Source organism: Myodes glareolus, unplaced genomic scaffold (genome assembly GCF_982192425.1).
Source record: "Myodes glareolus unplaced genomic scaffold, mMyoGla1.1 HAP1_SCAFFOLD_46, whole genome shotgun sequence".
Taxonomy (NCBI): domain Eukaryota; kingdom Metazoa; phylum Chordata; class Mammalia; order Rodentia; family Cricetidae; genus Myodes; species Myodes glareolus.
This window is the reverse complement of record NW_028263219.1, coordinates 1,607,501-1,631,420: the sequence shown is the minus strand read 5'-3', so window position 1 is coordinate 1,631,420 and position 23,920 is coordinate 1,607,501. Positions and strand designations below refer to the sequence as shown.

General features: G+C 43.8%; 1 protein-coding gene and 1 long non-coding RNA gene across 2 annotated transcripts in view; one reads left to right on the top strand and one right to left on the bottom strand.

The window, feature by feature from the left end:
- Nucleotides 1-19,878: 19,878 nt before the first annotated feature.
- LOC148117153 (uncharacterized) lies at nt 19,879-20,673 on the bottom strand. Its single transcript, XR_015737128.1, has 2 exons — nt 20,605-20,673; nt 19,879-20,282 (listed from the first exon to the last, which is right to left on the bottom strand). It is a non-coding gene; the product is annotated as an uncharacterized LOC148117153 (long non-coding RNA).
- Nucleotides 20,674-22,475: 1,802 nt separating this feature from the next.
- LOC148117149 (uncharacterized) overlaps nt 22,476-23,920 on the top strand; it is a 15,799-nt gene continuing 14,354 nt past the window's right edge. The window contains exon 1 of the mRNA XM_087903226.1: nt 22,476-23,920. This exon is cut by the window's right edge and continues 45 nt beyond it. Within this exon, the coding sequence (XP_087759352.1) occupies nt 23,428-23,920 (493 nt within the window). The 5' untranslated portion in view covers nt 22,476-23,427.

Here is a 23,920-nt window from a genome sequence, read left to right as displayed (position 1 = left end):
GGAGCCCTGGCCTAGTTACATCCTCTGCCATGTCTGCTGTGACCCCGGCACCTCATTCCTCAGGAGCTGTAAAGGGTCTGAGAATAAAATGACATTTTTTATTGTTTTCTGTCTAAAGTGAAAATGTTCCAGACAAACAATTCACTGTGTCAATATTCCTGGAAATGATGTCCAAGTGGGAATTTTTCATAGTATTCCATGGCTGTTTTAATGTTCTCTGCATCTCATCATGTCTTTCTCTAAGCAGGCCCAGGAACCATAAGAGCCTGTAGCTGATCTAGCAGACCTCCCATGGCAGGGGCCCTGGCCTCCACGCCTGTCCCCTGAGGGCACCTGGCAGGCATGGGACTCCAAATTTTACAGACTCATTTCAAAAGTTCAAGGTCACCAGCCCTTCCTAAACCAGTCAAGGGTGAGGCTACAACTTGACTGGTCTGCTTAGATATGCATATTTTGGTTCTCGTTATTGTTGTTTTTGCAAGGACAAGGGCAGGACCAGGTATCCAAGTGGGAATTTTTCCATGGCTGTTTTAATTTTCTCCAACTCCGCATTTAGTTTGAGAAGTGGGGGTGGGGTTGGACAAACCCAACAACTGGAAAAGAACCCCAAGCAAGCAAGCAAATGGTTGCCATGGTGAAAAGTCTTTGAAAGGAGATTAGGTGGCAGGGAAATGCCCTTGTTGCCTCCCTCCTCCCACCCAGTTCCTCCCTTAATTGTGGCAGCCCCTTGGCCCACACAGTCCTTTCACTGATTGTGATCGATCAGACACACTCTTTGTTTTATTTTTTAATTTTTGAATTGGGGTTGAAGTCAATGAATTGAGCTCTTAGATTATTATTATTATTAGTTTATTTGTGGTTTTTCTAGATAGGGGTTCCCTGTGTATCTTTGTTTGCCCTGGAACTCACTTTGTAGACAAGGCTGGCCTCAGACTCACAGAGATCCAGCTGCCCCTGCCTCTACCTCTGCCTCCTAGTGCTGGAATTAAAGAAATAAAATAAAGAAATGTGCTGCCACCGTTACCCAGCTGGATTTTTTTTCCAATGGTGGGCAATGAGACCTTTTTTGTAAAAAAAAAAATGAAATAAAAACCATGCTATGGCATGGTCTCATACAGGACTATCATGTATTTGGTGAAGAAATCTACTCTGAAACATATTTCATGAGAGCTGTCTAGTTACCTATTGATGTTAAAACTCACTCCCCCTCCTTAGGGTCTAATATTGACTGACTCACAGGTCAGGGCCAATTCGTAAAAATTCCTTTATTCAGAGCTAATGCATGATGTAATATATATATTACACACACACACACACACACACACACACACACACACACACTATACTACTATAAAAATTGGTTTCAGAAACCAGCCTTTTGCCACAGTGTCAGAAGGCCAAACTCTGCCTGTGGTCTCAGCTAACTGATAAGCTTTTGTGCCCCACAGTGCTTATTTGTTTTGTTTTGTTTTGTTTTTTTTATTTTTAAATTTGCTTCTGGTTTTCCTAGGATCTGGTTTCTGGAATAAAGTTTGTTTCTGGTTTATTAGACTTTGTGGTGTTCCCATCGTTGCATGACCCACCCCCACCCCCGACCCAACATTTAAGTGGCTTTCAGCTATTTTAGATTCCTCTGTTGAGAGTTCTCTGTTTAGGTAGTATTCCATTTCGTAAATTGCATTATTTGTTCTTTAGATAACCAATTTCTTGAGTTCTTTCTGTATTTTGGATATCAGTCCTCTGTCTGATGTGGGGTTAGTGAAGATCTTTTCCCATTCTGTAGGCTGTCGTTTTGTCTTGTTGACCATGTCCTTTGCTTTACAGAAGCTTTTCAGTGTCAGGAGGTCTCATTTATTAATTTTATTTCTCTCAGTGTCTGTGTTACTTGGGTTGTATTGAGGAAGTGGTTTCCTGTGCCAGTGCGTTCAAGGGCATTTGATTTTATTTTTAATTCTTATTTTATTATTTTTGAATTGTGAGTGAAGTCAATTAATTGAGCTCTCAGATATTTTTGTTGCCGTTGTTATTATTATTATCTGTTTATTTGTTTTTTATCCGTTGTTTTCCTACATTGGGGTTCCCTGTGTATCCTTGTTTGCCCTGGAACTCACTTTGTAGACAAGGCTGGCCTCAGACTTACAGAGATCCAGCTGCCTCTGCCTCTGCCTCTGCCTCTGCCTCTGCCTCTGCCTCTGCCTCCTAGCGTCAGAATTAAAGGCCTGAACTAAACACACAGTTTTTTAAGACAGGGTTTCTTCTCTGTGTCACTTTATCTGTCCTGAAACTCACACTGCACAACAAGGTAGCCTTACACTCACAGTGATTTGCCTGCCTCTGCCACCCTGATCTCTGAGGACTGAGAACTGGGAATAAAGAAAGGCGCTGCCACCATTACCCAGCTAGATTTCTTTTCCAATGGTGGGCAATGAGACCTATACATTTCCTCAAAGGACTGAGTTCACTGTGTGCCAGGAGTTCTGTAAGGGTATGTTTTCATTTGTTTCAGGGAATTCTCTCTCCCTCCCCCCCTCTCATTCTAGATCTCTACTTTGTCTCATTCCTCACAGGAACTTCTCTGTTTTTCTTGATTTGTTTCCCCTCAGTCTGTCTTCCACAGTTTTTCTTTTCTTCTTTTTGAACTCTCTCACCCTAGACAGGAAGCTAAAGGTTTATGATATCTTTATTTGCATGTATAGTGTATTGTCACAAGTTGGAGAATCTGGAGACACTGAATTCAAATCATGGTCCTCTAGAGGCTAGGAGACAGAAAACAAAATGGACCTTGAAAATATGGTGCATGGTGTCCTGTATCTTCCTGTCTTGTCTGCAAAGGGCCTTCACTAAAATGTTTTGAATTGTGATCCCCCCCCCCACACACACACAGGCACAGCCAGAGACACACAAATACATTTGTGAAATTAAAGGTCTGGAGAGATGGTTCGGTGTGTGCGGTGGCTTTTTCTGAAGAAGTGGGTTCAATTCCCCGGGCACACATAGCAGTAGCTCATAAGTGATTGTAAAGCCAGTTTCTGGATGATCTGACACATTCGTACCACTGCATGTAAAATAGAGTTAAATAAATCATTAAAAATTCTTTAAAAATTTGAAATTAAACTAAGATCTACACAACTGGAAAGACTGTCTCAAAGCAAAGTAAAATAAAATGTTTTTAAATAGGACACCTTCCATGCCCCACCCCACACAGGGAAACACTTGGTGCAAACCTAGAGAGATGAACAAAATGTGAAATTAAATTAAATATACAAGAAATTAACAGAATGAGATACTAAACATTGAGCTGGGTTGTGGTGGTGCACACCTTTCTTTCTATCATCCAAGAGACAGAGGCAGGTGGACCTCTGTGATTTCCCAGGCTTTGTAGAGAGGCCCACATCTCAAATAAAAAAAATATATATATATATATATATACATATATATATATATATATATATATATATATATATAAGTTCAACCAAAAAAAATCAATAAGGAAGGAAGGAAGGAAGGAAAGAGGAGACATTAGGAACTGTCTCCTTGGTCCTAGAAACTCCTTTTGATGTACATTTCTCTGATGACGAAGGATGTTGAACATTTTCTCAGTGTCTGTCAGCCATTTTAGATTCCTCTGTTGAGAGTTCTCTGTTTAGGTCTGTACTCCATTTTGTCAATTGGATTCTTTGTTCTTTAGATGACCAATTTCTTGAGTTCTTTGTATATTGTGGAGACCAGACCTCTGTCTGATGTGGGGTTAGTGAAGATCTTTTCCCATTGTGTAGGCCCTTGTTTTGTCTTGTTGGCCATGTCCTTTGCTTTACAGAGGCTTTTCATTGTCAGGAGGTCTCATGTATTCATTTTGTTTCTCTCAGTGTCTGTGCTACTGGGGTTATATTTAGGAAGCGGTCTCCTGTGCCAATGCGTTCAAGTGCATTTGATATTTTGATTTCTATAATTTTTATTGAGGATGAAGTCAATTATTTGAACTCTCAAATGTTTTTATTGTTATTATCTGTTTATCTGTTAGTTTATTTGTGGTTTTTCAACCTAGGGTTTCTTTGTGTATCCTTGTATGCCCTGGAACTCACTTTGTAGACAAGACTGGCCTCAGACTCACAGAGATCCATCTGCCTCTGGCCCCTAGTGCAGGGATTAAAAGCATGCACTGAACACTTTTTTTTTTAAAAACAGAGTTTAAAAAAACTCTCTCCCTTTCCCCCAGCCCCAGCCAGGGCTGCCGGCTACATCTCAGGCAGGCATAGGTGGCGGGCGCTCTGGCTATCCAGGAAGTGACAGGCACAGACACGCAGAGAAGCAGGGAAGAGTGATGTCCACTCTCTCACTAAATGCAGGCATGCAGGAAGAACAATGAAAACAATCAGAACTGCAGAGAATTTCCAGAAACCACATGGTGGGGATCTAGTGCCCTCTTCTGGTGACAGGGAAGACATCAGAGATTTGGGTTCTTCTGCTCCTGAGACCTACCCCCGACATGGCAGCAGCTCATAAGTGATTGTAACTCCAGTTTCACGCCGCTGCATGTAAAATAAAGTTAAATACATCATAAAAATATTTTTTAAAAATTGAAAATTAAACTTAGTTCTACACAACTGGAAAGACTGTCTCGAATCTAAGTAAAGTAAAGTGTTCTGAAATCGGATACCTTCCGTGCCCCACCCCCCACAGGGACATATTTGGTGCAGACCAAGAGATACAAACAAAATTTGAAATAAAGCGTCATGTACAAGAAATTAACAGAACGAGATACTAAATGCTGAGCCAGGGTGTGGTGGTGCAGACCTTTCATTCTATCATCCAAGAGACAGAGGCAGGTGTTCCTCTGTGAATCCCAGGCTTCATAGAGAGGCCCTCATTCCAAATTTAAAACGTATATAAAAGTTAAACAAAAAAACAAGAAAGAAGGAAGGAAGGAAGGAAGGAGGGAGGGAAGGAAGAAAGGAAAGAAGCAGACATTATGAACCGTCTCCTTGTTTCGAGAAACTTAACCATGGGAGTGTTGGACCTATGAGACAGTGCACGAGTCTCGTGTTCTAACTTGGTAGATGAGTCTGCATTTTAACTCACTGATGTTCTTCTTCCTGTGTCTCCTAAGTGCTAGGATAATAGGTTTCCCTAATTCTGGAATGGCATACTGAAAGTATTTCTTTCTACTGAGTTTGCATTTGAGTTTTTTAAAATCCATGCCTATTTTATTTATTTATTCATTTATTTTTGGTTTTTCAAGACAGGGTTTCTCTGTAGCTTTGGAGCCTGGGCTGGAACTAACTCTTGTAGACCAGGCTGGCCTCAAACTCACAAAGATTCACCTGCCTCTGCCTCCTGAGTGCTGGGATTAAAGGCGTGTACCACCACCACCTGGCTTTACTTGTTTCTTTTATTTATTTTTGTTAAGCTCTACATTTGTCTCTGCTCCCCCTCCCTGCCTCTCCTCTCCTCTTCAACCCCCTCCCAAGGTTCCCATGCTCCAAGGAGATCTTGTCTTTTTCTACTACTCATGTAGATTAGATCTATATATGTCTCTCTTAGGGTCCTCGTTGTTGTCTAGGTTCTCTGGGATTGTGATTTGCCAGCTGTTTTTTTTTTTATTTTATGTTTTATTTTTTTGTTTGTTTGTGTTTTTGTTTTGATTTTTGAGTCAAGGCAGGGTTTCTCTGTTGCTTTGGATCCTGTCTTTGGAACTAGTTTGAGGCTGGCCTCAAAATCCCAGAGATCCACGTGCCTCTTCCAAATACGAATACCTTCCTTTTGAATGCTTTCATCTTGTTGAGTTCAAAAGCCACCCCATAAACAATTTCCAGAAACCACATGGTGGGAATCTAATGACCTCTTCTGGTGACAGGGCCTAGACATGCATATTTGTTGCTCTCTTGTTGGAGCTGGGAAAAACTACCTTCTTGCTGAAGTTGGAAAATTGTTGAATTCAGTCATTTTCAGGTTTGTTAGAAAAACAAAACAAAACGAAACAAAAATCCCCTTCTTTGTTTTATTTCACATTTTAACTTGATTTTTTTTTTGAGACAGGACCTGTCTTTTTATTTATGTTTCAGACAAAATATTACACTACATGGTCCAGCACTTCTTTCTGAATACTGCTGCTGCAAATAAAATCTTAAAAGAAAAAGTACAATTAAAATGAATGACCTGGCATTAAAAGGAAAAAAAGAAAAAAAAAACTGTCTTTCTTTTCTTTTCTTTTCTTTTCTTTCTCTCTCTCTTTCTTTCTTTCTTTTTTGTTTTCTTTCCTTCTTTTATTAATTTTTGAGGCATAGTTTCTCTGTATAACAGCCCTAGCTGTTCTGGAACTCACTTTACAGACCAGGTTGTCTTCTTGGTGACATTCTGTTTTATTTTTTCCTTGTTTCCTATCTGTAAATTCACATTTCTTCTCTCTCTCTCTCTCTCTCTCTCTCTCTCTCTCTCTCTCTCATATTTTATTTATCTTTTTGTTTGGTTTTGTGTTTTGCTTTACAAGACAGGGTTTCTCTGTTGCTTTGGGGACCGTTCTTGGAACTAACTCCTTTCTTGTAGACCAGGCTGGCCTAAAACTCCCAGAGTTTTTTCCCTTTCTTTCTTTTTTCCCTTTTTCCTCTTCCTTCCTTCCTTCCTTCCTTTCTTTCTTTCTTTCTTTCTTTCTCTCTCTCTTGCTTGCTTTCTTGCATTCTTTCCTTTCTTCTTTTATTATTTTTTAGGCACGGTTTCTCTGCCTAACAGCCCTAGCTGTCCTGAAACTCACTTGACAGACCAGGCTGTCTTCTTTGTGACATTCTGTTTTTTTTCTTATTTCCTATCTGTAAATCCACATTCTCTCTCTCTCTCTCTCTCTCTCTCTCTCTCTCTCTCTCTCTCCCTCATTGTTTTCTGTTTTTCTTGATTGTTTTCTTCAGTCTGCCTTTTACATGTATTAAACTCAATGTATGTGGAGAGAGAAATCAAATATGAGATTCAAAATACAGCCAGGGTTGGCAGGTAGTGGAGCAGGCCTTTGATTCTGGCACTTCATTCAACATGATTTGATTTTTTTTTTTTTGACTTCTCTGTAAACATTCTTGTTGGAGTTGAGAAATTGCTGATATGAATTCAGTCAATTTCAGGTAATAGCCTTGCCTCGGCTGTCCTGGAACTCACTTTTAAAGATCAGGCTATCTGTTAGATTTTGTTTTTTGTTTTTTGTTTTTTTGTTTTTTTTTTTTTTTAAAGATTTATTTATTTATTATGTACAACATTCTGTCTGTGTGTATGTCTGCAGGCCAGAAGAGGGCACCAGACCTCATTACAGGTGGTTGTGAGCCACCATGTGGTTGCCGGGAATTGAACTCAGGACCTTTGGAAGAGCAGGCAATGCTCTTAACCACTGAGCCATCTCTCCAGCCCTTTTGTTTTTTTATGTTCTATCTGTAAATCACCATTTCTTCTCTTGAATGTGTTCACCTTGGTAAAGTCAAAGGCCACCCCACAGACACACAGAGTCTCTCTCTCTCTCTCTCTCACACACACACACACACACACACACACACACACACACACACACAGGGGGGGGGAGAGAGAGAGAGGCACACCTAGAGACACACAAATAAATTTGTTAAATTAAAGGAAGGCCTGGTGAAATGGCTTGGTGGCTCCTCCTGAAGAAGTGGGATCAATTCCCAGGACCCACATGGCAGTAAATAAATACGTGACTGTAAATCCAGTTTCTGGATGATTTGACACATTCATGCCACTGCACATAAAATAAAGTTAAATAAACCATAAAAACGTCCTTAGGGCTGGAGAGATGGCTCAGCGCTTAAGAGCATTGCCTGCTCTTCCAAATGTCCTGAGTTCAATTCCCAGCAACCACATGCTGGCTCGCAACCATCTGTAATGAGGTCTGGATCCCTCTTCTGGCCTTCAGGCATACACAGAGACAGAATATTGTATACATAAAAATAAATAAATATTAAAAAAAATTAAAATTTTTTTTTTTAAAAATTTGAAATTAAGCTAAGTTCTACACAACTGGAAAGACTGTCTCAAAGCAAAGTAAAATAAAATGTTCTGGAATAGGACACCTTCCCTGCCACACCCCCCACAGGGACACACTTGGTGCAGACCAAGGGAGACGAACAAAATTTGAAATTAAACTAAGTGTACAAGAAATTAACAGAACGAGATACTGAACACTGAGCCGGGGTGTGGGGATGCACTCCTTTCATTCTTTCATCCAAGAGACAGAGGCAGGTGGACCTCTGTGAAATCCCATGCTTTGTAGAGAGGCCCCCACCCCAAATTTAAAATATATATATATATATATATATATATATATATATATATACATATACATATATATATATATACATAAAAGTTCAACCAAAAAAAAAAAATAAGGAAGGAAGGAAGGAAGGAAGGAAGGAAGGAGGAGACATTATGAACTGTCTCCTTGGTCCTAGAAACTCCTTTTGATGTACATTTCTCTGATGACGAAGGATGTTGAACATTTTCTTAAGTGTCTGTCAGCCATTTTAGATTCCTCTGTTGAGAGTTCTCTGTTTAGGTCTGTACTCCATTTTGTCAATTGGATTCTTTGTTCTTTAGATGACAATTTCTTGAGTTTTTTGTATATTGTGGAGACCAGACCTCTGTCTGATGTGGGGTTAGTGAAGATCTTTTCCCATTGTGTAGGCCGTCGTATTGCCTTGTAGGCCATGTCGTTTGCTTTACAGAAGCTTTTCAGTGTCAGGAGGTCTCATGTATTCATTTTGTTTCTCTCGGTGTCTGTGCTACTGGGGTTATATTTAGGAAGCGGTCTCCTGTGTCAATGTGTTCAAGTGCGTTTGATATTTTGATTTCTATAATTTTATATTGTGGATGAAGTCAATTATTTGAACTCTCAAATATTTTTATTGTTATTTTCTGTTTATCTGTTGGTTTATTTGTGGTTTTTCAACTTAGGGTTTCCTTGTGTATCCTTGTATGCCCCTGGAACTTACTTTGTAGACAAGGCTGGCCTCAGACTCACAGAGATCCAGCTGTCTCTGCCCTAGTGCAGGGATTGAAGGCATGCTCTAAACACCTTTTTTAAAAATAAATAAATAAAAACAGACTTTGTCTGTGTCATTTTGCCTGTCCTGAAATCTCAGTCTGCAGAACAAGGTAGCCTTAAACTCGCAGTGACCTGCCTGCCTTGGGCTCCCTGATCTCTGAGGTGTTTTATCATCTCTCTGAGTCTCTACCTGGCTATCAATTTATCTATTAGTTTACTTATTTTTTTTTTTTATTTGTTTTGTGAGACAGGGATTCTCTCTGGCTTTGGAGTCTGTCCTGGATTCAGACCTGGTCACAGCTGTACCTGAAGCAGTGAGGCCTCTTGCAGGGAATCCGCAGAGCCTCTGCCCAGGGCCCTCCAGGGGAACCACTCTCACCCTTTCCCCCAGCCACAACCAGGGCTGCCGGCTACATCTTAGACAGGCATAGGTGGCGGGCACTCTGGCTATCCAGGATGTGACAGGCATAGACACACAGAGAAGCAGGGTGGGTGGTGCCCACTCTCTCACTAAGTGCAGGCATGCAGGCAGAACAATGAAAACAATCAGAACTGAAGAGATGGAATTTCTGGAATTTCCAGAAACCACATGGTGGGGATCTAGTGCCCTCTTCTGGTGACAGGGAAGACATCAGAGATTTCGGTTCTTGTGCTCCTGAGACCTACCCCCGACATGGCAGCAGCTCATAAGTGATTGTAAATCCAGTTTCACGCCACTGCATGTAAAATAAAGTTAAATAAATCATAAAAATATTCTTTAAAAATTTGAAATTAAACTTAGTCCTACACAATTGCAAAGACTGTCTCGAATCTAAGTAAAATAAAGTGAAGTGTTCTGAAATCGGATACCTTCCCTGCCCCACCCCCCACAGGGACACACTTGGTGCAGACCAAGAGATACGAACAAAATTTGAAATTAAACTTAATGTACAAGAAATTAACAGAACGAGATACTAAACGCTGAGCCAGGTTGTGGTGGTGCAGACCTTTCATTCTGTCATCCAAGAGACAGAGGCAGGTCTCTTGTGAATTCCCAGGCTTCATAGAGAGGCCCTCATTCCAAATCTAAAACGTATATAGAAGTTAAACCAAAAAAAAAAAAAAAAAAAAAGAAGGAAGGAAGGAAGGAAGGAGGGAAGGAAGAAAGGAAAGAAGCAGACATTATAAACTGTCTCCTTGTTTCGAGAAACTTGACCATGGGAGTGTTGGACCTATGAGACAGTGCACGAGTCTCGTGTTCTAACTTGGAAGACGAGTCTGGATTTTAACTCACTGATGTTCTTCTTCCTGTGTCTCCTAAGTGCTGGGATAATAGGTTTCCCTAATTGTTGAATGGCATACTGAAAGTATTTCTTTCTACTTAGTTTGCATTTGAGTTTTTTTTTAAATCCATGCCTATTTTATTTATTTATTCATTTATTTTTGGTTTTTCAAGACAGGGTTTCTCTGTAGCTTTGGAGCCTGGGCTGGAACTAACTCTTGTAGACCAGGCTGGCCTCAAACTCACAAAGATTCACCTGCCTCTGCCTCCTGAGTGCTGGGATTAAAAGCATGTACCACCACCACCACCTGGCTTTACTTGTTTCTTTTATTTATTTTTGTTAAGCCCAACATTTTTCTCTGCTTCCCCTCCCTGCCTCTCCTCTCCTCTTCAACCCCCTCCCAAGGTTCCCATGCTCCAAGGAGATCTTGTCTTTTTCTACTACTCGTGTAGATTAGATCTATATATGTCTCTCTTAGGGTCCTCGTTGTTGTCTAGGTTCTCTGGGATTGTGATTTGTGAGCTGTTTTTTTTATTTTATGTTTTATTTATTTTTTGTTTATGTTTTTGTTTTGATTTTTGAGTCGAGGCAGGGTTTCTCTGTTGCTTTGGATCCTGTCTTTGGAACTAGTTTGAGGCTGGCCTCAAAACTATCCCAGAGATCCACCAGCCTCTTCCAGATATGGAACCCTTCCCTTTGAATGTTTTCATCTTATTGAGTTCAAAAGCCACCCCATAAACAATTTCCAGAAACCACGTGGTGGGAATCAAGTGCCCTCTTCTGTTGACAGGGCCTAGAAATGCCTATTTACTGCACTCTTGTTGGAGCTGGGAAAGACTACCTTCTTGCTGAAGTTGAAAAATTGTTGAATTTAGTCATTTTCAGGTTCCTTAGAAAAAAACAAAGCAAAACAAAACCAAAAGCCCCTTCTTTGTTTTATTTCACGTTTTAACTGGATTTTTTTTTTTGAGACAGGACCTGTCTTTTTATTTATGTTTCAGACAAACTATTACACTACATGGTCCAGCACTTCTTTCTGAACACTGCTGCTGCAAATACAATCTTAAAAGAAAAACTAAAATTAAAATAAATGACCTGGCATAAAAAGAGAAAAAAAAATAAAAACTGCCTTTGTTTTCTTTTCTTTTCTTTCTTTTCTTTCTTTCTTTCTTTCTTTCTTTCTTTCTTTCTTTCCTTCTTTCCTTCTTTTATTAATTTTTGAGGCATGGTTTCTCTGTATAACAGCCCTAGCTGTCCTGGAACTCATTTTACAGACCAGGCTGTCTTCTTGGTGACATTCTGTTTTTTTTTTCTTGGTTCCTATCTGTAAGTTCACATTCTCTCTCTCTCTCTCTCTCTCTCTCTCTCTCTCTCTCTCTCTCTCTCATTTTATTTATTTTTTTGTTTGGTTTTGTGTTTTGCTTTACAAGACAGGGTTTCTCTGTTGCTTTGGAGACTTTTCTCGGAACTAGCTCCTTTCTTGTAGACCAGGCTGGCCTAAAACTCCCAGAGATCCTGCCTCTGTCAAATATGGAGCCAGTGCCCTTAAATGCCTTCATCTGTTGAGGTCAAAAGCCACCCTATCTACACACACACACACACAGACACACACACACACACACACACACACACACACACACACACACTTAATTTAAATTAAGTCCCACAGAACTAGAAATACTGTCTCAATTTAAAGTAAAATAAAATGTAAAAGAGTGCAGTGCTAAGTGCAGTTATGAAAATGTTTTAAAATATGACACCTTCCCTGTCTCCCCCACATACAGAAGGCACATCGAGAGATTTAAATAGAATTTGAAATTGGCCGGGCAGTGGTGTCTCATGCCTTTATTCCCAGCACACAGGAGGCAGAGGCAGGTGAATCCCTGGGAGTTAGAGGCCAGCCAGGGCTTCAAGAAAGGAGCTAGTTCCAAGAACAGCTAGGACTGTTATGCAGGGAAACCCAGTCTCGAAAAACAAAACAAACCAAAATTGAAATTAAACTACATGTACAAGAATTTAATTGAACAACATACGAAACACAAAGCTGGGTTGCTGTGGTACACCCCTTTTCTTCTATCATCTAAGAGACAGAGGCAGGTGGCCCTCCTTGAATTGGAGACAGGTTGTATAGAAAAGACCCCATACCAAATTACAAAAATGTATACATGTTGAACCAAAAGAAAAAAAAAGAAAGAAAGAAAGAAAGAAAGAAAGAAAGAAAGAGAAAGAAAGACAGAAGATTAAAAGCAAGAAAATGAAAAAACCACGGAACAAAGGAAGGCAGTGCTGGGGGCCTGGTTGGTGGTTGAGAAGGGAGCCCTGGCCTAGTTACATCCTCTGCCATGTCTGCTGTGACCCCAGCACCCCATTCCTCAGGAGCTGTAAAGGGTCTGAGAATAAAATGACATTTTTAAATTTTTTTCTGTCTGAAGTGAAAATGTTCCAAACAATCAATTCACTGTGCCAATATTCCTGGAAATGATGTCCAAGTGGGAATTTTTCATAGCATTTCATGGCTGTTTTAATTTTCTCTGCATCTCATCATGTCTTTCTCTAAGCAGGCCCAGGAACGATAAGAGCCTGTAGCTGATCTAGGAGATCGCCCATGGCAGGGGCCCTGGCCTCCACTCCTGTCCCCTGAGGGCACGGGGTAGGCGTGGGACTCCAGATTTTACAGACTAGGAAAGTTCAAGGTCACCAGCTCTTCCTAACAGCCAGAACTCCTTGCTGAACCAGTCAAGGGTGAGGCTACAACTTGATCGGTCTGCTTAGGTATACATATTTTTGTTACTGTTGTTTTTGGAAAAGGTATCCAAGTGGGAATTTTTCCATGACTGTTTTGGTTTTCTCACACTTGGACTTTTAGTTTGAGAAGTGGGGTGTGGGGCTGTACAAACACAACTGTGAAAAAGATCCCCAAGAAAGGAAGCAAGTGGTTGTTATGGTGAAATGTCTTTGAAAGGCATTCAGGTGGCAAGAAACTGCCTTTGTTGCCTCCCTCCCTCCCTCCCCCACCCCCCAGTTCCTCCCTCTTAACAAGTCATAATTGTGGCAGCCCCTTGGCCCGCATAGTCCTTTCACTGATCCTGATTGATCAGACACACTCTTTGTTTTATTTTTTAATTTTTGAATTGTGGTTGAAGTCAATGAATTGAGCTCTTAGATTATTATTATTATTATTATTATTATTATTATTATTATTATTATTATTATTATTATTAGTGGTTTTTCTACCTTGGGGTTCCCTGTGTATCCTTGTTTGCCCTGGAACTCACTTTATAGACAAGGCTGGCCTTAGACTCACACAGATCTAGCTGCCTCTGCCTCTACCTCTGCCTCCTAAACACACTTCTTTTTCAAGACAGGGTTTCTCTGTGTCTGTCATTTGCCTGTCCTGAAACTCACACTGCAAAACAAGGTAGCCTCAAACTCACAGCAATCTGCCTGCCTCTGTCTCTCCTGATCTGAGGGCCGAGAACTGAGAATAAAGAAATGCACTGCCACCATTACCCAGATGGATATTTTTTTTCCAATGGTGGGCAATGGGACTTATAAATTTTCTCAAAGGACTGAGATCACTGTGTGCCAGGTGTTCTGTAAGGGTGTGTTTTTTTTTGTTTTGTTTTTGGTTTTTTTTTGTTTGTTTGAGGGAATTCTCTCTCTCTCTCTCTCTCTCTCTCTCTCTCTCTCTCTCTCTCCTCTCTCTTTCCTCTCTCTCTCCCTCTCTTTCACTCTCTCTCTTTCGCTCTAGATCTTTGCTTTGTCCCATTCCTCATGGGAACTTCTCTGTTTTTCTTGAATTTTTTCCCCTCAGTCTGTCTTTCACATTTCATTTCTTTTCCTTTCTTTTCTTTTCTTTTCCTTTCTTTTTTTTCTTTTCTTTTGAATCCTCTCACCCTAGACAGGAGGCTAAAGGTTTATGGTATCTTTCTTTGCATGTATAGCTGGAGAATCTGGAGACACTGCATTCAAATCATGGTGCTCTAGAGGCTAGGAGACAGAAAAAGAAATGGACCTTGAAAATATGCCTCATGGTGTCTACCATCTTGTTGAGGTCAGCTCTCATGGTGGTTACCAAAGGCAGCCTTCTAAAAGCTTTCATCTTGGTGAAGTTAACAGCCATGCTGTCTTGTCTGCAAAGGGCCTTCACTAAAATAGTTTGAATTGTAATCCCCCCCACATATACCTAAACACAGACACACAGACACACAGACACACAGACACACACACACACACACACACACACACACACACACGCACACACGCACACAGGCACACACTCTCACACACGCACTCACGGGGATAGACATGGGAACACTGAGAAAAACAAATAAAATCTGAAGTTAAACTCAATGTACGAGAGAGTCAGAAATCACAAAATAAATGAAATAAAACAATGCTACGGGGTGGTCTCATATAGAACTGTCATGCATTTGGCAAAGAAATACTGCCAGGGGATTTTGATTTTTAATGTTATTCATTCCTCTTCATGGACAAGGAAAGTATCAGAAGTGCAGAGATGGAATTTCTGAAATTACCAGAAACCACAGGGTGGAGATCTAGTGCACTCTCTTGGTGAATGGAAGTGGGTGCAGAGAGAGTGCTCATGCATTAAAATAATACAGTATTCTTTTTCCTAAATTAAAGAAACAAACAAGGGCTGAAGAAATAGCTCAGAGTTTAAGAGAACTGGCTCTTCTTCCAGAGGTCCTGAGTTCAATTTTCAGGAGAGATATCTCAGTTCAATTCCCAGCACCCACATGGCAGCGCATAAGTGATTGTAAATGCTGTTCCTGGGTGATCTGACACCCTCACACCATTGCACATGTAATGAAATTAAGTAAATCACAAACATTTCTTCTCTCTGGCTTTGGAGCCTGTCCTGGAAGTAGCTTTTGTAGAATAGGCTGAGAACCAGGAATAAAAGAATGCGCCGCCACCACCACCCAGCTAGATGGTTTTAATTTTTAGAATGGTGGGCAATGAGACTTATAAATGAGGCTGAGGTGGTTTTCTCACAGGACTGAAGTGAATGCTCTCTCTCTCTCTCTCTCTCTCTCTCTCTCTCCCATTCTAGATCTCTATTTTGTCCCACTCCTCATGTTTTCTCTTTTTCTTGATTGTTTCCTTCAGTCTGCCTTTCACATGTATTAAACTCAATGTGCGTGGAGAGAGAAACCAAATATGAGATTCAAAATACAGCCAGGGTTGGCAGGTAGTGGAGCAGGCCTTTGACTCTGGCACTTCATTCAACCTGATTTGTTGGTTTTTTTTTTTTTTTCTTGACTTCTCTGTAAACATTCTTGTTGGAATTGAGAAATTGCTGATTTGAACTCAGGCAATTTCATGTAATAGTCCTGACTGTCCTGGAACTCACTTTTAAAGATCAGGCTATCTGTTTGTTTTTGTCTTGTTTTCTTATTTTCTATCTGTAAAACACCATTGAAGAGCTTGGTGGCTCTTCCTGAAGAAGTGAGTTCCATTCCCAAGACCCACATGGCAGCAGCACATAAGTGACTGTAAATCCAGTTTCAGGATGATCTGACACATTCATGCCACTGCACGTAAAATAAAGTTAAATAAACCATAAAAAATTCTTTAATGCTGGAGAGATGATTCAGCAGTTAAGAGCATTGCCTGCTTTTCCAAAGGTCCTGAGTTCAATTCCCAGCACCCAGATGGCAGCACATAAGTGATTGTAAATGCAGTTCCGGGGTGATCTGACACCCTCACACCATTGCACATATAATGAAGTTAAGTAAATCACAAACTTTTCTTCTCTCTGGCTTTGGACCCAGTCCTGGAAGTAGCTCTTGTAGAATAGGCTGAGAACCGGGAATAAAGGAATGCGCCGCCGCCACCACCCAAGTAGATGGTTTTAATTTTTAGAATGGTAGGCAATGAGACTTATAAATTTCTTCAAAGGACTGAGGTGGTTTTCTCACAGGACTGAGGTGAATGCGCTCTCTCTCTCTCTCTCTCTCTCTCTCTCTCTCTCTCTCCCTCTCTCTCCCATTCTAGATCTCTGTTTTGTCCCACTCCTCATGTTTTCTCTTTTTCTTGATTGTTTTCTTCAGTCTGCCTTCACATGTATTAAACTCAATGTACGTGGAGAGAGAAATCAAATATGAGATTCAAAATACAGCCAGGGTTGGCAGGTAGTGGAGCAGGTCTTTGACTCTGGCACTTCATTCAACATGATTTTTTTTTCTTGACTTCTCTGTAAACATTCTTGTTGGAGTTGAGAAATTGCTTGCTGATATGAATTCAGTCAATTTCAGGTAATAGCCCTGCCTTGGCTGTCCTGGAACTCACTTTTAAAGATCAAGCTATCTGTTTGTTTTTGTTTTGTTTTTTTTTTGTGTTCTATCTGTAAATCACCATCTCTTCTCTTGAATGTGTTCACCTTGGTAAAGTCAAATGCCACCCCACAGACACACAGAGTCACCCACACACACACATACACACACACACACACACACACACACACACACACACACAGAGAGAGAGAGAGAGAGAGAGAGAGAGAGAGAGAGAGAGGCACACCTAGAGACACACCAATACATTTGTTAAATTAAAGGAAGGCCTGGAGAGATGGTTTGGTGGCTCTTCCTGAAGAAGTGGGTTCAATTCCTAGGACCCACATGGCAGCAGCACATAAGTGATTGTAAATCCAATTTCTGGATGAACTGACACATTCATGCCACTGCATGTAAAATAAAGTTAAACAAACCATAAAAAATTCTTTAGGGCTGGAGAGATGGCTCAGTGGTTAAGAGCATTGCCTGCTCTTCCAAAGGCCCTGAGTTCAATTCCCAGGAACCACATGCTGGCTCATGAACCATATGTAGTGAGGTCTGGATCCCTTTTCTGGCCTTCAGGAATACACAGAGACAGAATATTGTGTACATAAATAAATAAATATTAAAAAAATAAAAAAACCCACAAATCTTTTTAAAAAATTTGGAATTAAACTAAGTTCTACACAACTGGAAAAACCGTCTCAAAGCAAAGTAAAATAAAATGTTCTGGAATAGGACACCTTCCATGCCCCACCCCACACAGGGAAACACTTGGTGCAGACCAAGAGAGATGAACAAAATGTGAAATTAAACTAAATGTACAAGAAATTAACAGAACGTGATACTAAACACTGAGCCGGGGTGTGGGGATGCACTCCTTTCATTCTTTCATCCAAGAGACATAGAAACTCGTTTTGATGTACATTTCTCTGATGACTAAGGATGTTGACCATTTTCTTCAGCGTCTGTCAGCCATTTTAGATTCCTCCATTGAGAGTTCTCTGTTTAGGTCTGTACTCCATTTTGTCAATTGGATTCTTTGTTCTTTAGATGACCAATTTCTTGAGTTCTTTGTATATTGTGGAGACCAGACCTCTGTCTGATGTGGGGTTAGTGAAGATCTTTTCCCATTGTGTAGGCCGTCGTATTGCCTTGTAGGCCATGTCCTTTGCTTTGCAGAAGCTTTTCAGTGTCAGGAGGTCTCCTGTATTCATTTTGTTTCTCTCGGTGTCTGTGCTACTGGGGTTATATTTAGGAAGCGGTCTCCTGTGTCAATGTGTTCAAGTGCATTTGATATTTTGATATCCATATTTTTTTATTGTGGATGAAGTCAATTATTTGAACTCTCAAATATTTTTATTGTTATTATCTGTTTGTTTATTTGTGGTTTTTCAACTTAGGGTTTCCTTGTGTATCCTTGTATGCCCTGGAACTCACTTTGTAGACAAGACTGGCCTCAGACTCACAGAGATCCATCTGCCTCTGCCTCCTAGTGCAGGGATTAAAGACATGCACTGAACACCATTTTTTTTAAACAGAATTTATCTGTGTCATTTTGCCTGTCCTGAATCTCAGTCTGCAGAACAAGGTAGCCTTAAACTCGCAGTGACCTGCCTGCCTTGGGCTCCCTGATCTCTGAGGTGTTTTATCATCTCTCTGAGTCTCTGCCTGGCTATCAATTTATCTATTAGTTTACTTATTTTTTTTGTTGTTGTTGTTATTTTCTGAGACAGGGATTCTCTCTGGCTTTGGAGTCTGTCCTGGATTCAGACCTGGTCACAGCTGTACCTGAAACAGTGAGGCCTCTTGCAGGGAATCCACAGAGCCTCTGCCCATGGCTCTCCAGGAGAATCCACTCTCTCCCTTTCCCCCAGCCCCAGCCAGGGCTGCCGGCTACATCTCAGGCAGGCATAGGTGGCGGGCACTCTGACTATCCAGGATGTGACAGGCACAGACACACAGAGAAGCAGGGAGGAGTGTTACCCACTCTCTCACTAAATACAGGCAAGCAGGAGGAACAATGAAAACAATCAGAACTGCAGAGAATTTCCAGAAACCACATGGTGGGGATCTAGTGCCCTCTTCTGGTGACAGGGAATACATCAGAGATTTGGATTCTTGTGCTCCTGAGACCTACCCCAATGTAATACTGACAATGCCCTATTAGACCCTATATATCACATATAGGCTTGCTTGATATCACACACGTACACTGTCTGCGTTGCTGCCTGCCCACCTTCCTCTGTGACCCCTGGGAGAGAGCCTGGTACCATCAGAAGACAGAAGATGGGGTTTGGGTCTCTCTCTCTCTCTCTCTCTCTCTCTCTCTCTCTCTCTTTCTGTCTGTCTCTCATCTATTCTTCCATCTATGTATGCATCTATTGATTTATGTAATAGATTTTTTTGTTTGTTTGTTCTTTTTTTGTGACAGGGTTTCTCTCTAGTTTTTGAGTCAGTCCTGGAACTCGCTCTTGGAGACCAGGCCGCGTGCTGGAACTAAAGGCATGCATCATCACTTCCCGGTTAGAAGCCTTTGTAAAACGTGGGCAATTAGAGCTAAAAATTTCCTCATAGGACTGATTTTACTGTGTGCCAGGGTTAGTGTAGGGCTTTGCTTTAATTTTCTTGAGTGAATCCCCCCCCCCACCCCAACACCCGTCTCTTATTGTAGAGCTCTGTTTCATCTTCCATGAGCTCTGAGGGCACTTGGCTTGAGTATGATACACACAGAGACTTACTATTAAGGAAAGTTTAAGATCAAGATCCTTTCCTAACTCTGTGACCTTGCAATAGAGAAGTTTCAAAGGGTGTGCCTACAGCTCCACTGGACTTCTTTGATGGGCCTTTATCTGTTGCCTTTCCTGTAAACATTCTTGTTGGAGTTGGGAAATTGCTGATTTGAACTCGGGCAATTTCATAGAATAGCTCTGGCTGTCCTGGAACTCACTTTTATAGACCAGGCTGACCTTTTGGTGACATTCTATTCTTTTTTTCTTCCTCTTATTTTCTATCTGCAGTCCACATTGGTGTAATGACAGTGCACCTGTATATTCACTGCTCTGATCCTTTCTCTCCTTCCTTCCTTCCTTCCTTCCTTCCTTCCTTCCTTCCTTCCTTTCGTATGTCTGTCCACTCCCGAAAACCCAAAAATGTCTAGCCTCCCAACGCAATTAAAAATAAGTCAATTAAAATAAATAACCTGGCATTTATAAAAGGAGGGAAGGAGGGAGGGAGGAAGGCAGGCAGGCAGTGCTGGGGGCCTGGATGATGGTTGTGAAGGGAGGAGCCCTGGCCTAGTCGTCTCCTCTGCCACGTGTGTCACCCCAGTCAGACCTCAGGAGCCTTCTCTAAAGGGTCTGAGAAGCTGCTTCCATGTTTCTGCCTCTGGGTATTTATTGATCTATTTATTTATTTTTCTGGTTTATGTGGGAGGGGAAGGGGAAGCCGAAGCCTTGTCCTACGGGCTCCATGCTGTCACTCAGTCAGTACTATCTCGTCAACGCGCGTGTGAGGGCCCGTGTCTGTCATGCCAGCAGCACTCAGAAACTGAAAGTACAAGGATCAGGAGATCATCTTCATCGCGGTGGGAAATAGACCCTCCACCAGAAATCCATCAAACGACCTTTTAATTTTCTCCGTCCTAAGTGAAAATGTTCACAACAGATCCGCATGACCCTATTATTCCTGGAAATGAAATCCAATGGAGATATTTTAAAACACACACACAAACAAACACATTATTCCACGACTGTTTTCATTTTCTCTGACTCGGTATTTAGTCTGAGAAGTAGGTGCCGGGGGTGTGGGGAGTGGTGTGGAGAAAAAGAACTGCAAGCAAGCAAGCAGGCAAGCAAGCAAGCAAGCAAGCAAGCAAGCAAGTAAGCAGTGGCCAAGGTGAAGTCTATGTCTTTGAAAGGAGACTCGGATGGCAGGAGACTGCCTGCCATGGCCACCTCCCTCCCTCCCTTCCTCGGTCTCCCTCAGTCCCTCGGTCTCTCCCTCTCACCGTGCTCTAAGTGTCGCAGCCCCTCGACTGGCCCACTTAATACTGTCACTGATCGTGGAGACACACTCTTTGTTTCCCGTGAGCCTCCCTCCCTCCCTCCCTCCCTCTCCACGAGGGAGAGCGATTGGCCTGTTTGCCTAGCTAGCTGCCTGTGGTCTCGGTTTCTCCTTTCGTTTTCGTAGCCTGAGCGTCCGTGGCTCCTCCCGAACGTCCGTCCCGGCCAGCCCGCGTTCACCCATGTTCGGGGATGGGGTGTGGGGGAACCGACGACGGGGAGTCCCCTGCCCTGTCGTGGGTGCGTGTCACCTCCGGGCGTGAGCGTGGGAGGACAGAGAAGGCTGGCGCGCCGCGGCCGAGCGAGCGAGCGAGAGCGAGCGAGCGAGCGAGCGTGCGAGCGATCTCTGTCGGTCGGGTGGGTCGTCGGGCGCCACCTAGCGGTGGTGGCCGTTTTGTGCAACGCTCCTGGTCCTCGGTCGCCGACAAGGAGGGAGAAGTGGCTTTTGTGAGGCGGAAAGAGTGACGAGAGTCCCGGCTGGCGGGCGGGCGTGTCCCGCGGTCGGTGTCGTGCTTGGGGACGGTCTCTGTGTAGGAGGTTGTGCCGGAAGAGTCGCCTATGGGTGCGTCTGGGATGGAACCGAACGAAAGCCACGGCTGGGAAGGGTGCTGGGAGACTTGAGCGGGTCGACCAGAAGGCTTGAGTCTTTCGCGTCGTCCCACCGCTAGGTGTCGGGTCCAGCCAGGCCCAGGATGGGTGAAGTACCCCGGCTTTCAAAGCTGTCTTTCCCTCGCCTTTTCTCTCTAAGAGAGAGAGAGCCCTGGGTCCCCGGCGACCCGAGGCCGAGAGGGGGCGCTGGTTGATCACGGCTTCCCCGCCGCCCGTGCCCGGACTCGTTGGGGGTGTCGGAGCTTTTGATTATTTTCCTCCTTGTCAGAACCCTCGGTCCTCGGCGGCGGGCCTCGCCATCCTGAGGCCGAGAGGAGGCTGTGGTCCCGGCTTTCTCTCCTCCCTGGTCCGGACTCGTTGGGGGTCTCGGAGATTTATTTATTTATTTATTTATTTATTTATTTATTTTCCTCGGTCCTCAGCGGTGGACCTCGCCATCCTGAGGGCGAGAGGAGACTGTGGTCCCGACGGCTTTCTCGCCTCCCTGGTCCGTACTCGTTGGGTGGTCTCGGAGCATTTTTTTTCTTTTTTTTTTTTTTTTTTTTTTTTTCTCCTTGCCAGAACTCTCGGTCCTCAGAGGCGGGCCTCGTCGTTTCGAGGCCGAGAGGAGGCTGCGGTCACGGCTTCTCTGTTCACTGGTCCCCGGTTTCCTGTACCGTCAGGTATTTTTTTTTTCTTGCCCTGCTCCATCCCTAGCGGCTGGTCGCAGGGTCCTCGGCCGGGAGGAGGCTGGGCGCCCGGCTTTGTGGCATGTCCACCTCGCTCTCTCGGTCCTTTCATGGTCATGAGGTCGACCAGTTGTTCCTTTGAGGGTCGGTTCTCTTGTTTATGGGGACATTTTTGGGACATGTCACCCAGCCTCACTTTCAGGAGTCCCCTGTGGTCTGTGAATTGCTCCCTGTACCTGGTGTCATTCTTCTAGTGGTTGCTATCTGTCCTTATTGTACCTGCAGATAGGTGCTGACACGCTGTCCTTGAAGTGGGTGACATGAAAGGACTCTGTAGGTTGCGGTCTCTTCCGAGCCTCGCTGGGTCGTTTTTCCCGTTTAACCCAACCTACGTGGCGTGTCAGGCGTTCCCGCTTCGTGGTTGTCACCCGTGCAGTTTGGATGGTGGGACTTGCCTCCCGGTGCTCTTCCCTTACCGTCCCGGTGCTTTTTTTTTTTTTTTTTTTCCAAGTTTCTTTTGGGGATCAGATGGAGCTCCCGAGTCTCCACGGACTGGCTGGGTCCCCTGTGTGCCTCCCGAGTGCACTGTTTTCTCCACCCCCAGGTTATGGAGCTCCCGAGTCTCCATGAGGCCTTGGGGGGAAGGGTGAACCAGCCCGGCCTTCTGCTGCCTGCTTTTATGTGCCTCCCGAGTGCACACACCGCTTCTTCCCCACGACCACCGCCATTGTGTTTGGTTTTGAAGGTGGAGGTGTGAAGGGTTTTTTTTCCCCCCCATCCCCAGGTTGGGGAGCTCCCGAGTCTCCATGAGGCCTTTGGGGGGAAGGGTGACCCAGCCCGGCTTTCTGCTGCTTGCTTATGTGCCTCCCGAGTGCACACCTTTTCTTCCCCCGTGGCTGGCCCACTCCACTCCGCTTTTTTTTTTTTTGGTTTCGGAGGTGGTGTGTGAAGGGTTTTCTTTTTTGTTTCTTAGGTGGCGTGTGAAGGGTTTTCTTTTTTGTTTCTTAGGTGGCGTGTGAAGGGTTTTCTTTTTCGTTTCGGAGGTGGTGTGTGAAGGGTTTTCTTTTTTGTTTCGGAGGTGGTGTGTGAAGGGTTTTCTTTTTTTTATTTTCTTTCCTTTCGGGGATCAGCAGGCGGTGGAGCTCCCGAGTCTCCACGGACTGGGTGGGTGTCCCCAGTCCCCTGTTCCCGTGTGCCTCCCGAGTGCACTTTTTTCCCATCCCCAGGTTGTGGAGCTCCCGAGTCTCCATGAGGCCTTTGGGGGAAAGGGTGACCCAGCCCGGCTTTCTGCTGCTTGCTTATGTGCCCCCCGAGTGCACACCTTTTCTTCCCCCGTGGCTGGCCCACTCCACTCCGCTTTTTTTTTCTGGTTTCGGAGGTGGTGTGTGAAGGGTTTGTTTTTTTTTTTTTTTTTTTTTTTTTTTTTGGTGGCAGTCGGTCGGGTCTGTGGTGCCCTCTCGCTCGCTTCTCCCCGGTTCCGCTTGTCGATCGATGTGGTGCTCTCGCCCTGTGTTCATTCGGGTCGGAGGCCTAAGCCGCGCCAGGCGAGGGACGGACATTCATGGCGAATGGCGGCCGCTCTTCTCGTTCTGCCAGCGGGCCCCGCGTCTGTCCTCCCCACCTTTGACTGGTGGTGTGTGGAAGGCAGGGGTGCGGTCTCTCCGGCACGAGCCCTGTGAAAGCCCCCCCGCACTCCCCGCTGTGGTTCGTGGGGGCTCCCGTGAGGCGCGTCAGGGGCTCCGGCGTCTGCCCCCCTCTTGCGCGTTTCGCTCCGCCCACCGTGTGTGGCCCGTGCGGCCCTCCTCCCTCCGAGCCGGGAGAGGGTTGGCCGATGTGTGCCGCGTCACACGCCCTTCCCGAACGGGCTTTGTGTGCGCGCGTCTCGCTCGCGATCCTCGCGGTGCTCCTGGAGCGTTCCAGGCCGATCTTCAGAGGTGCCCGGTACTGAGCGGCGGCGGCGTTTCCCGTTTCTCCGACGTGTGTG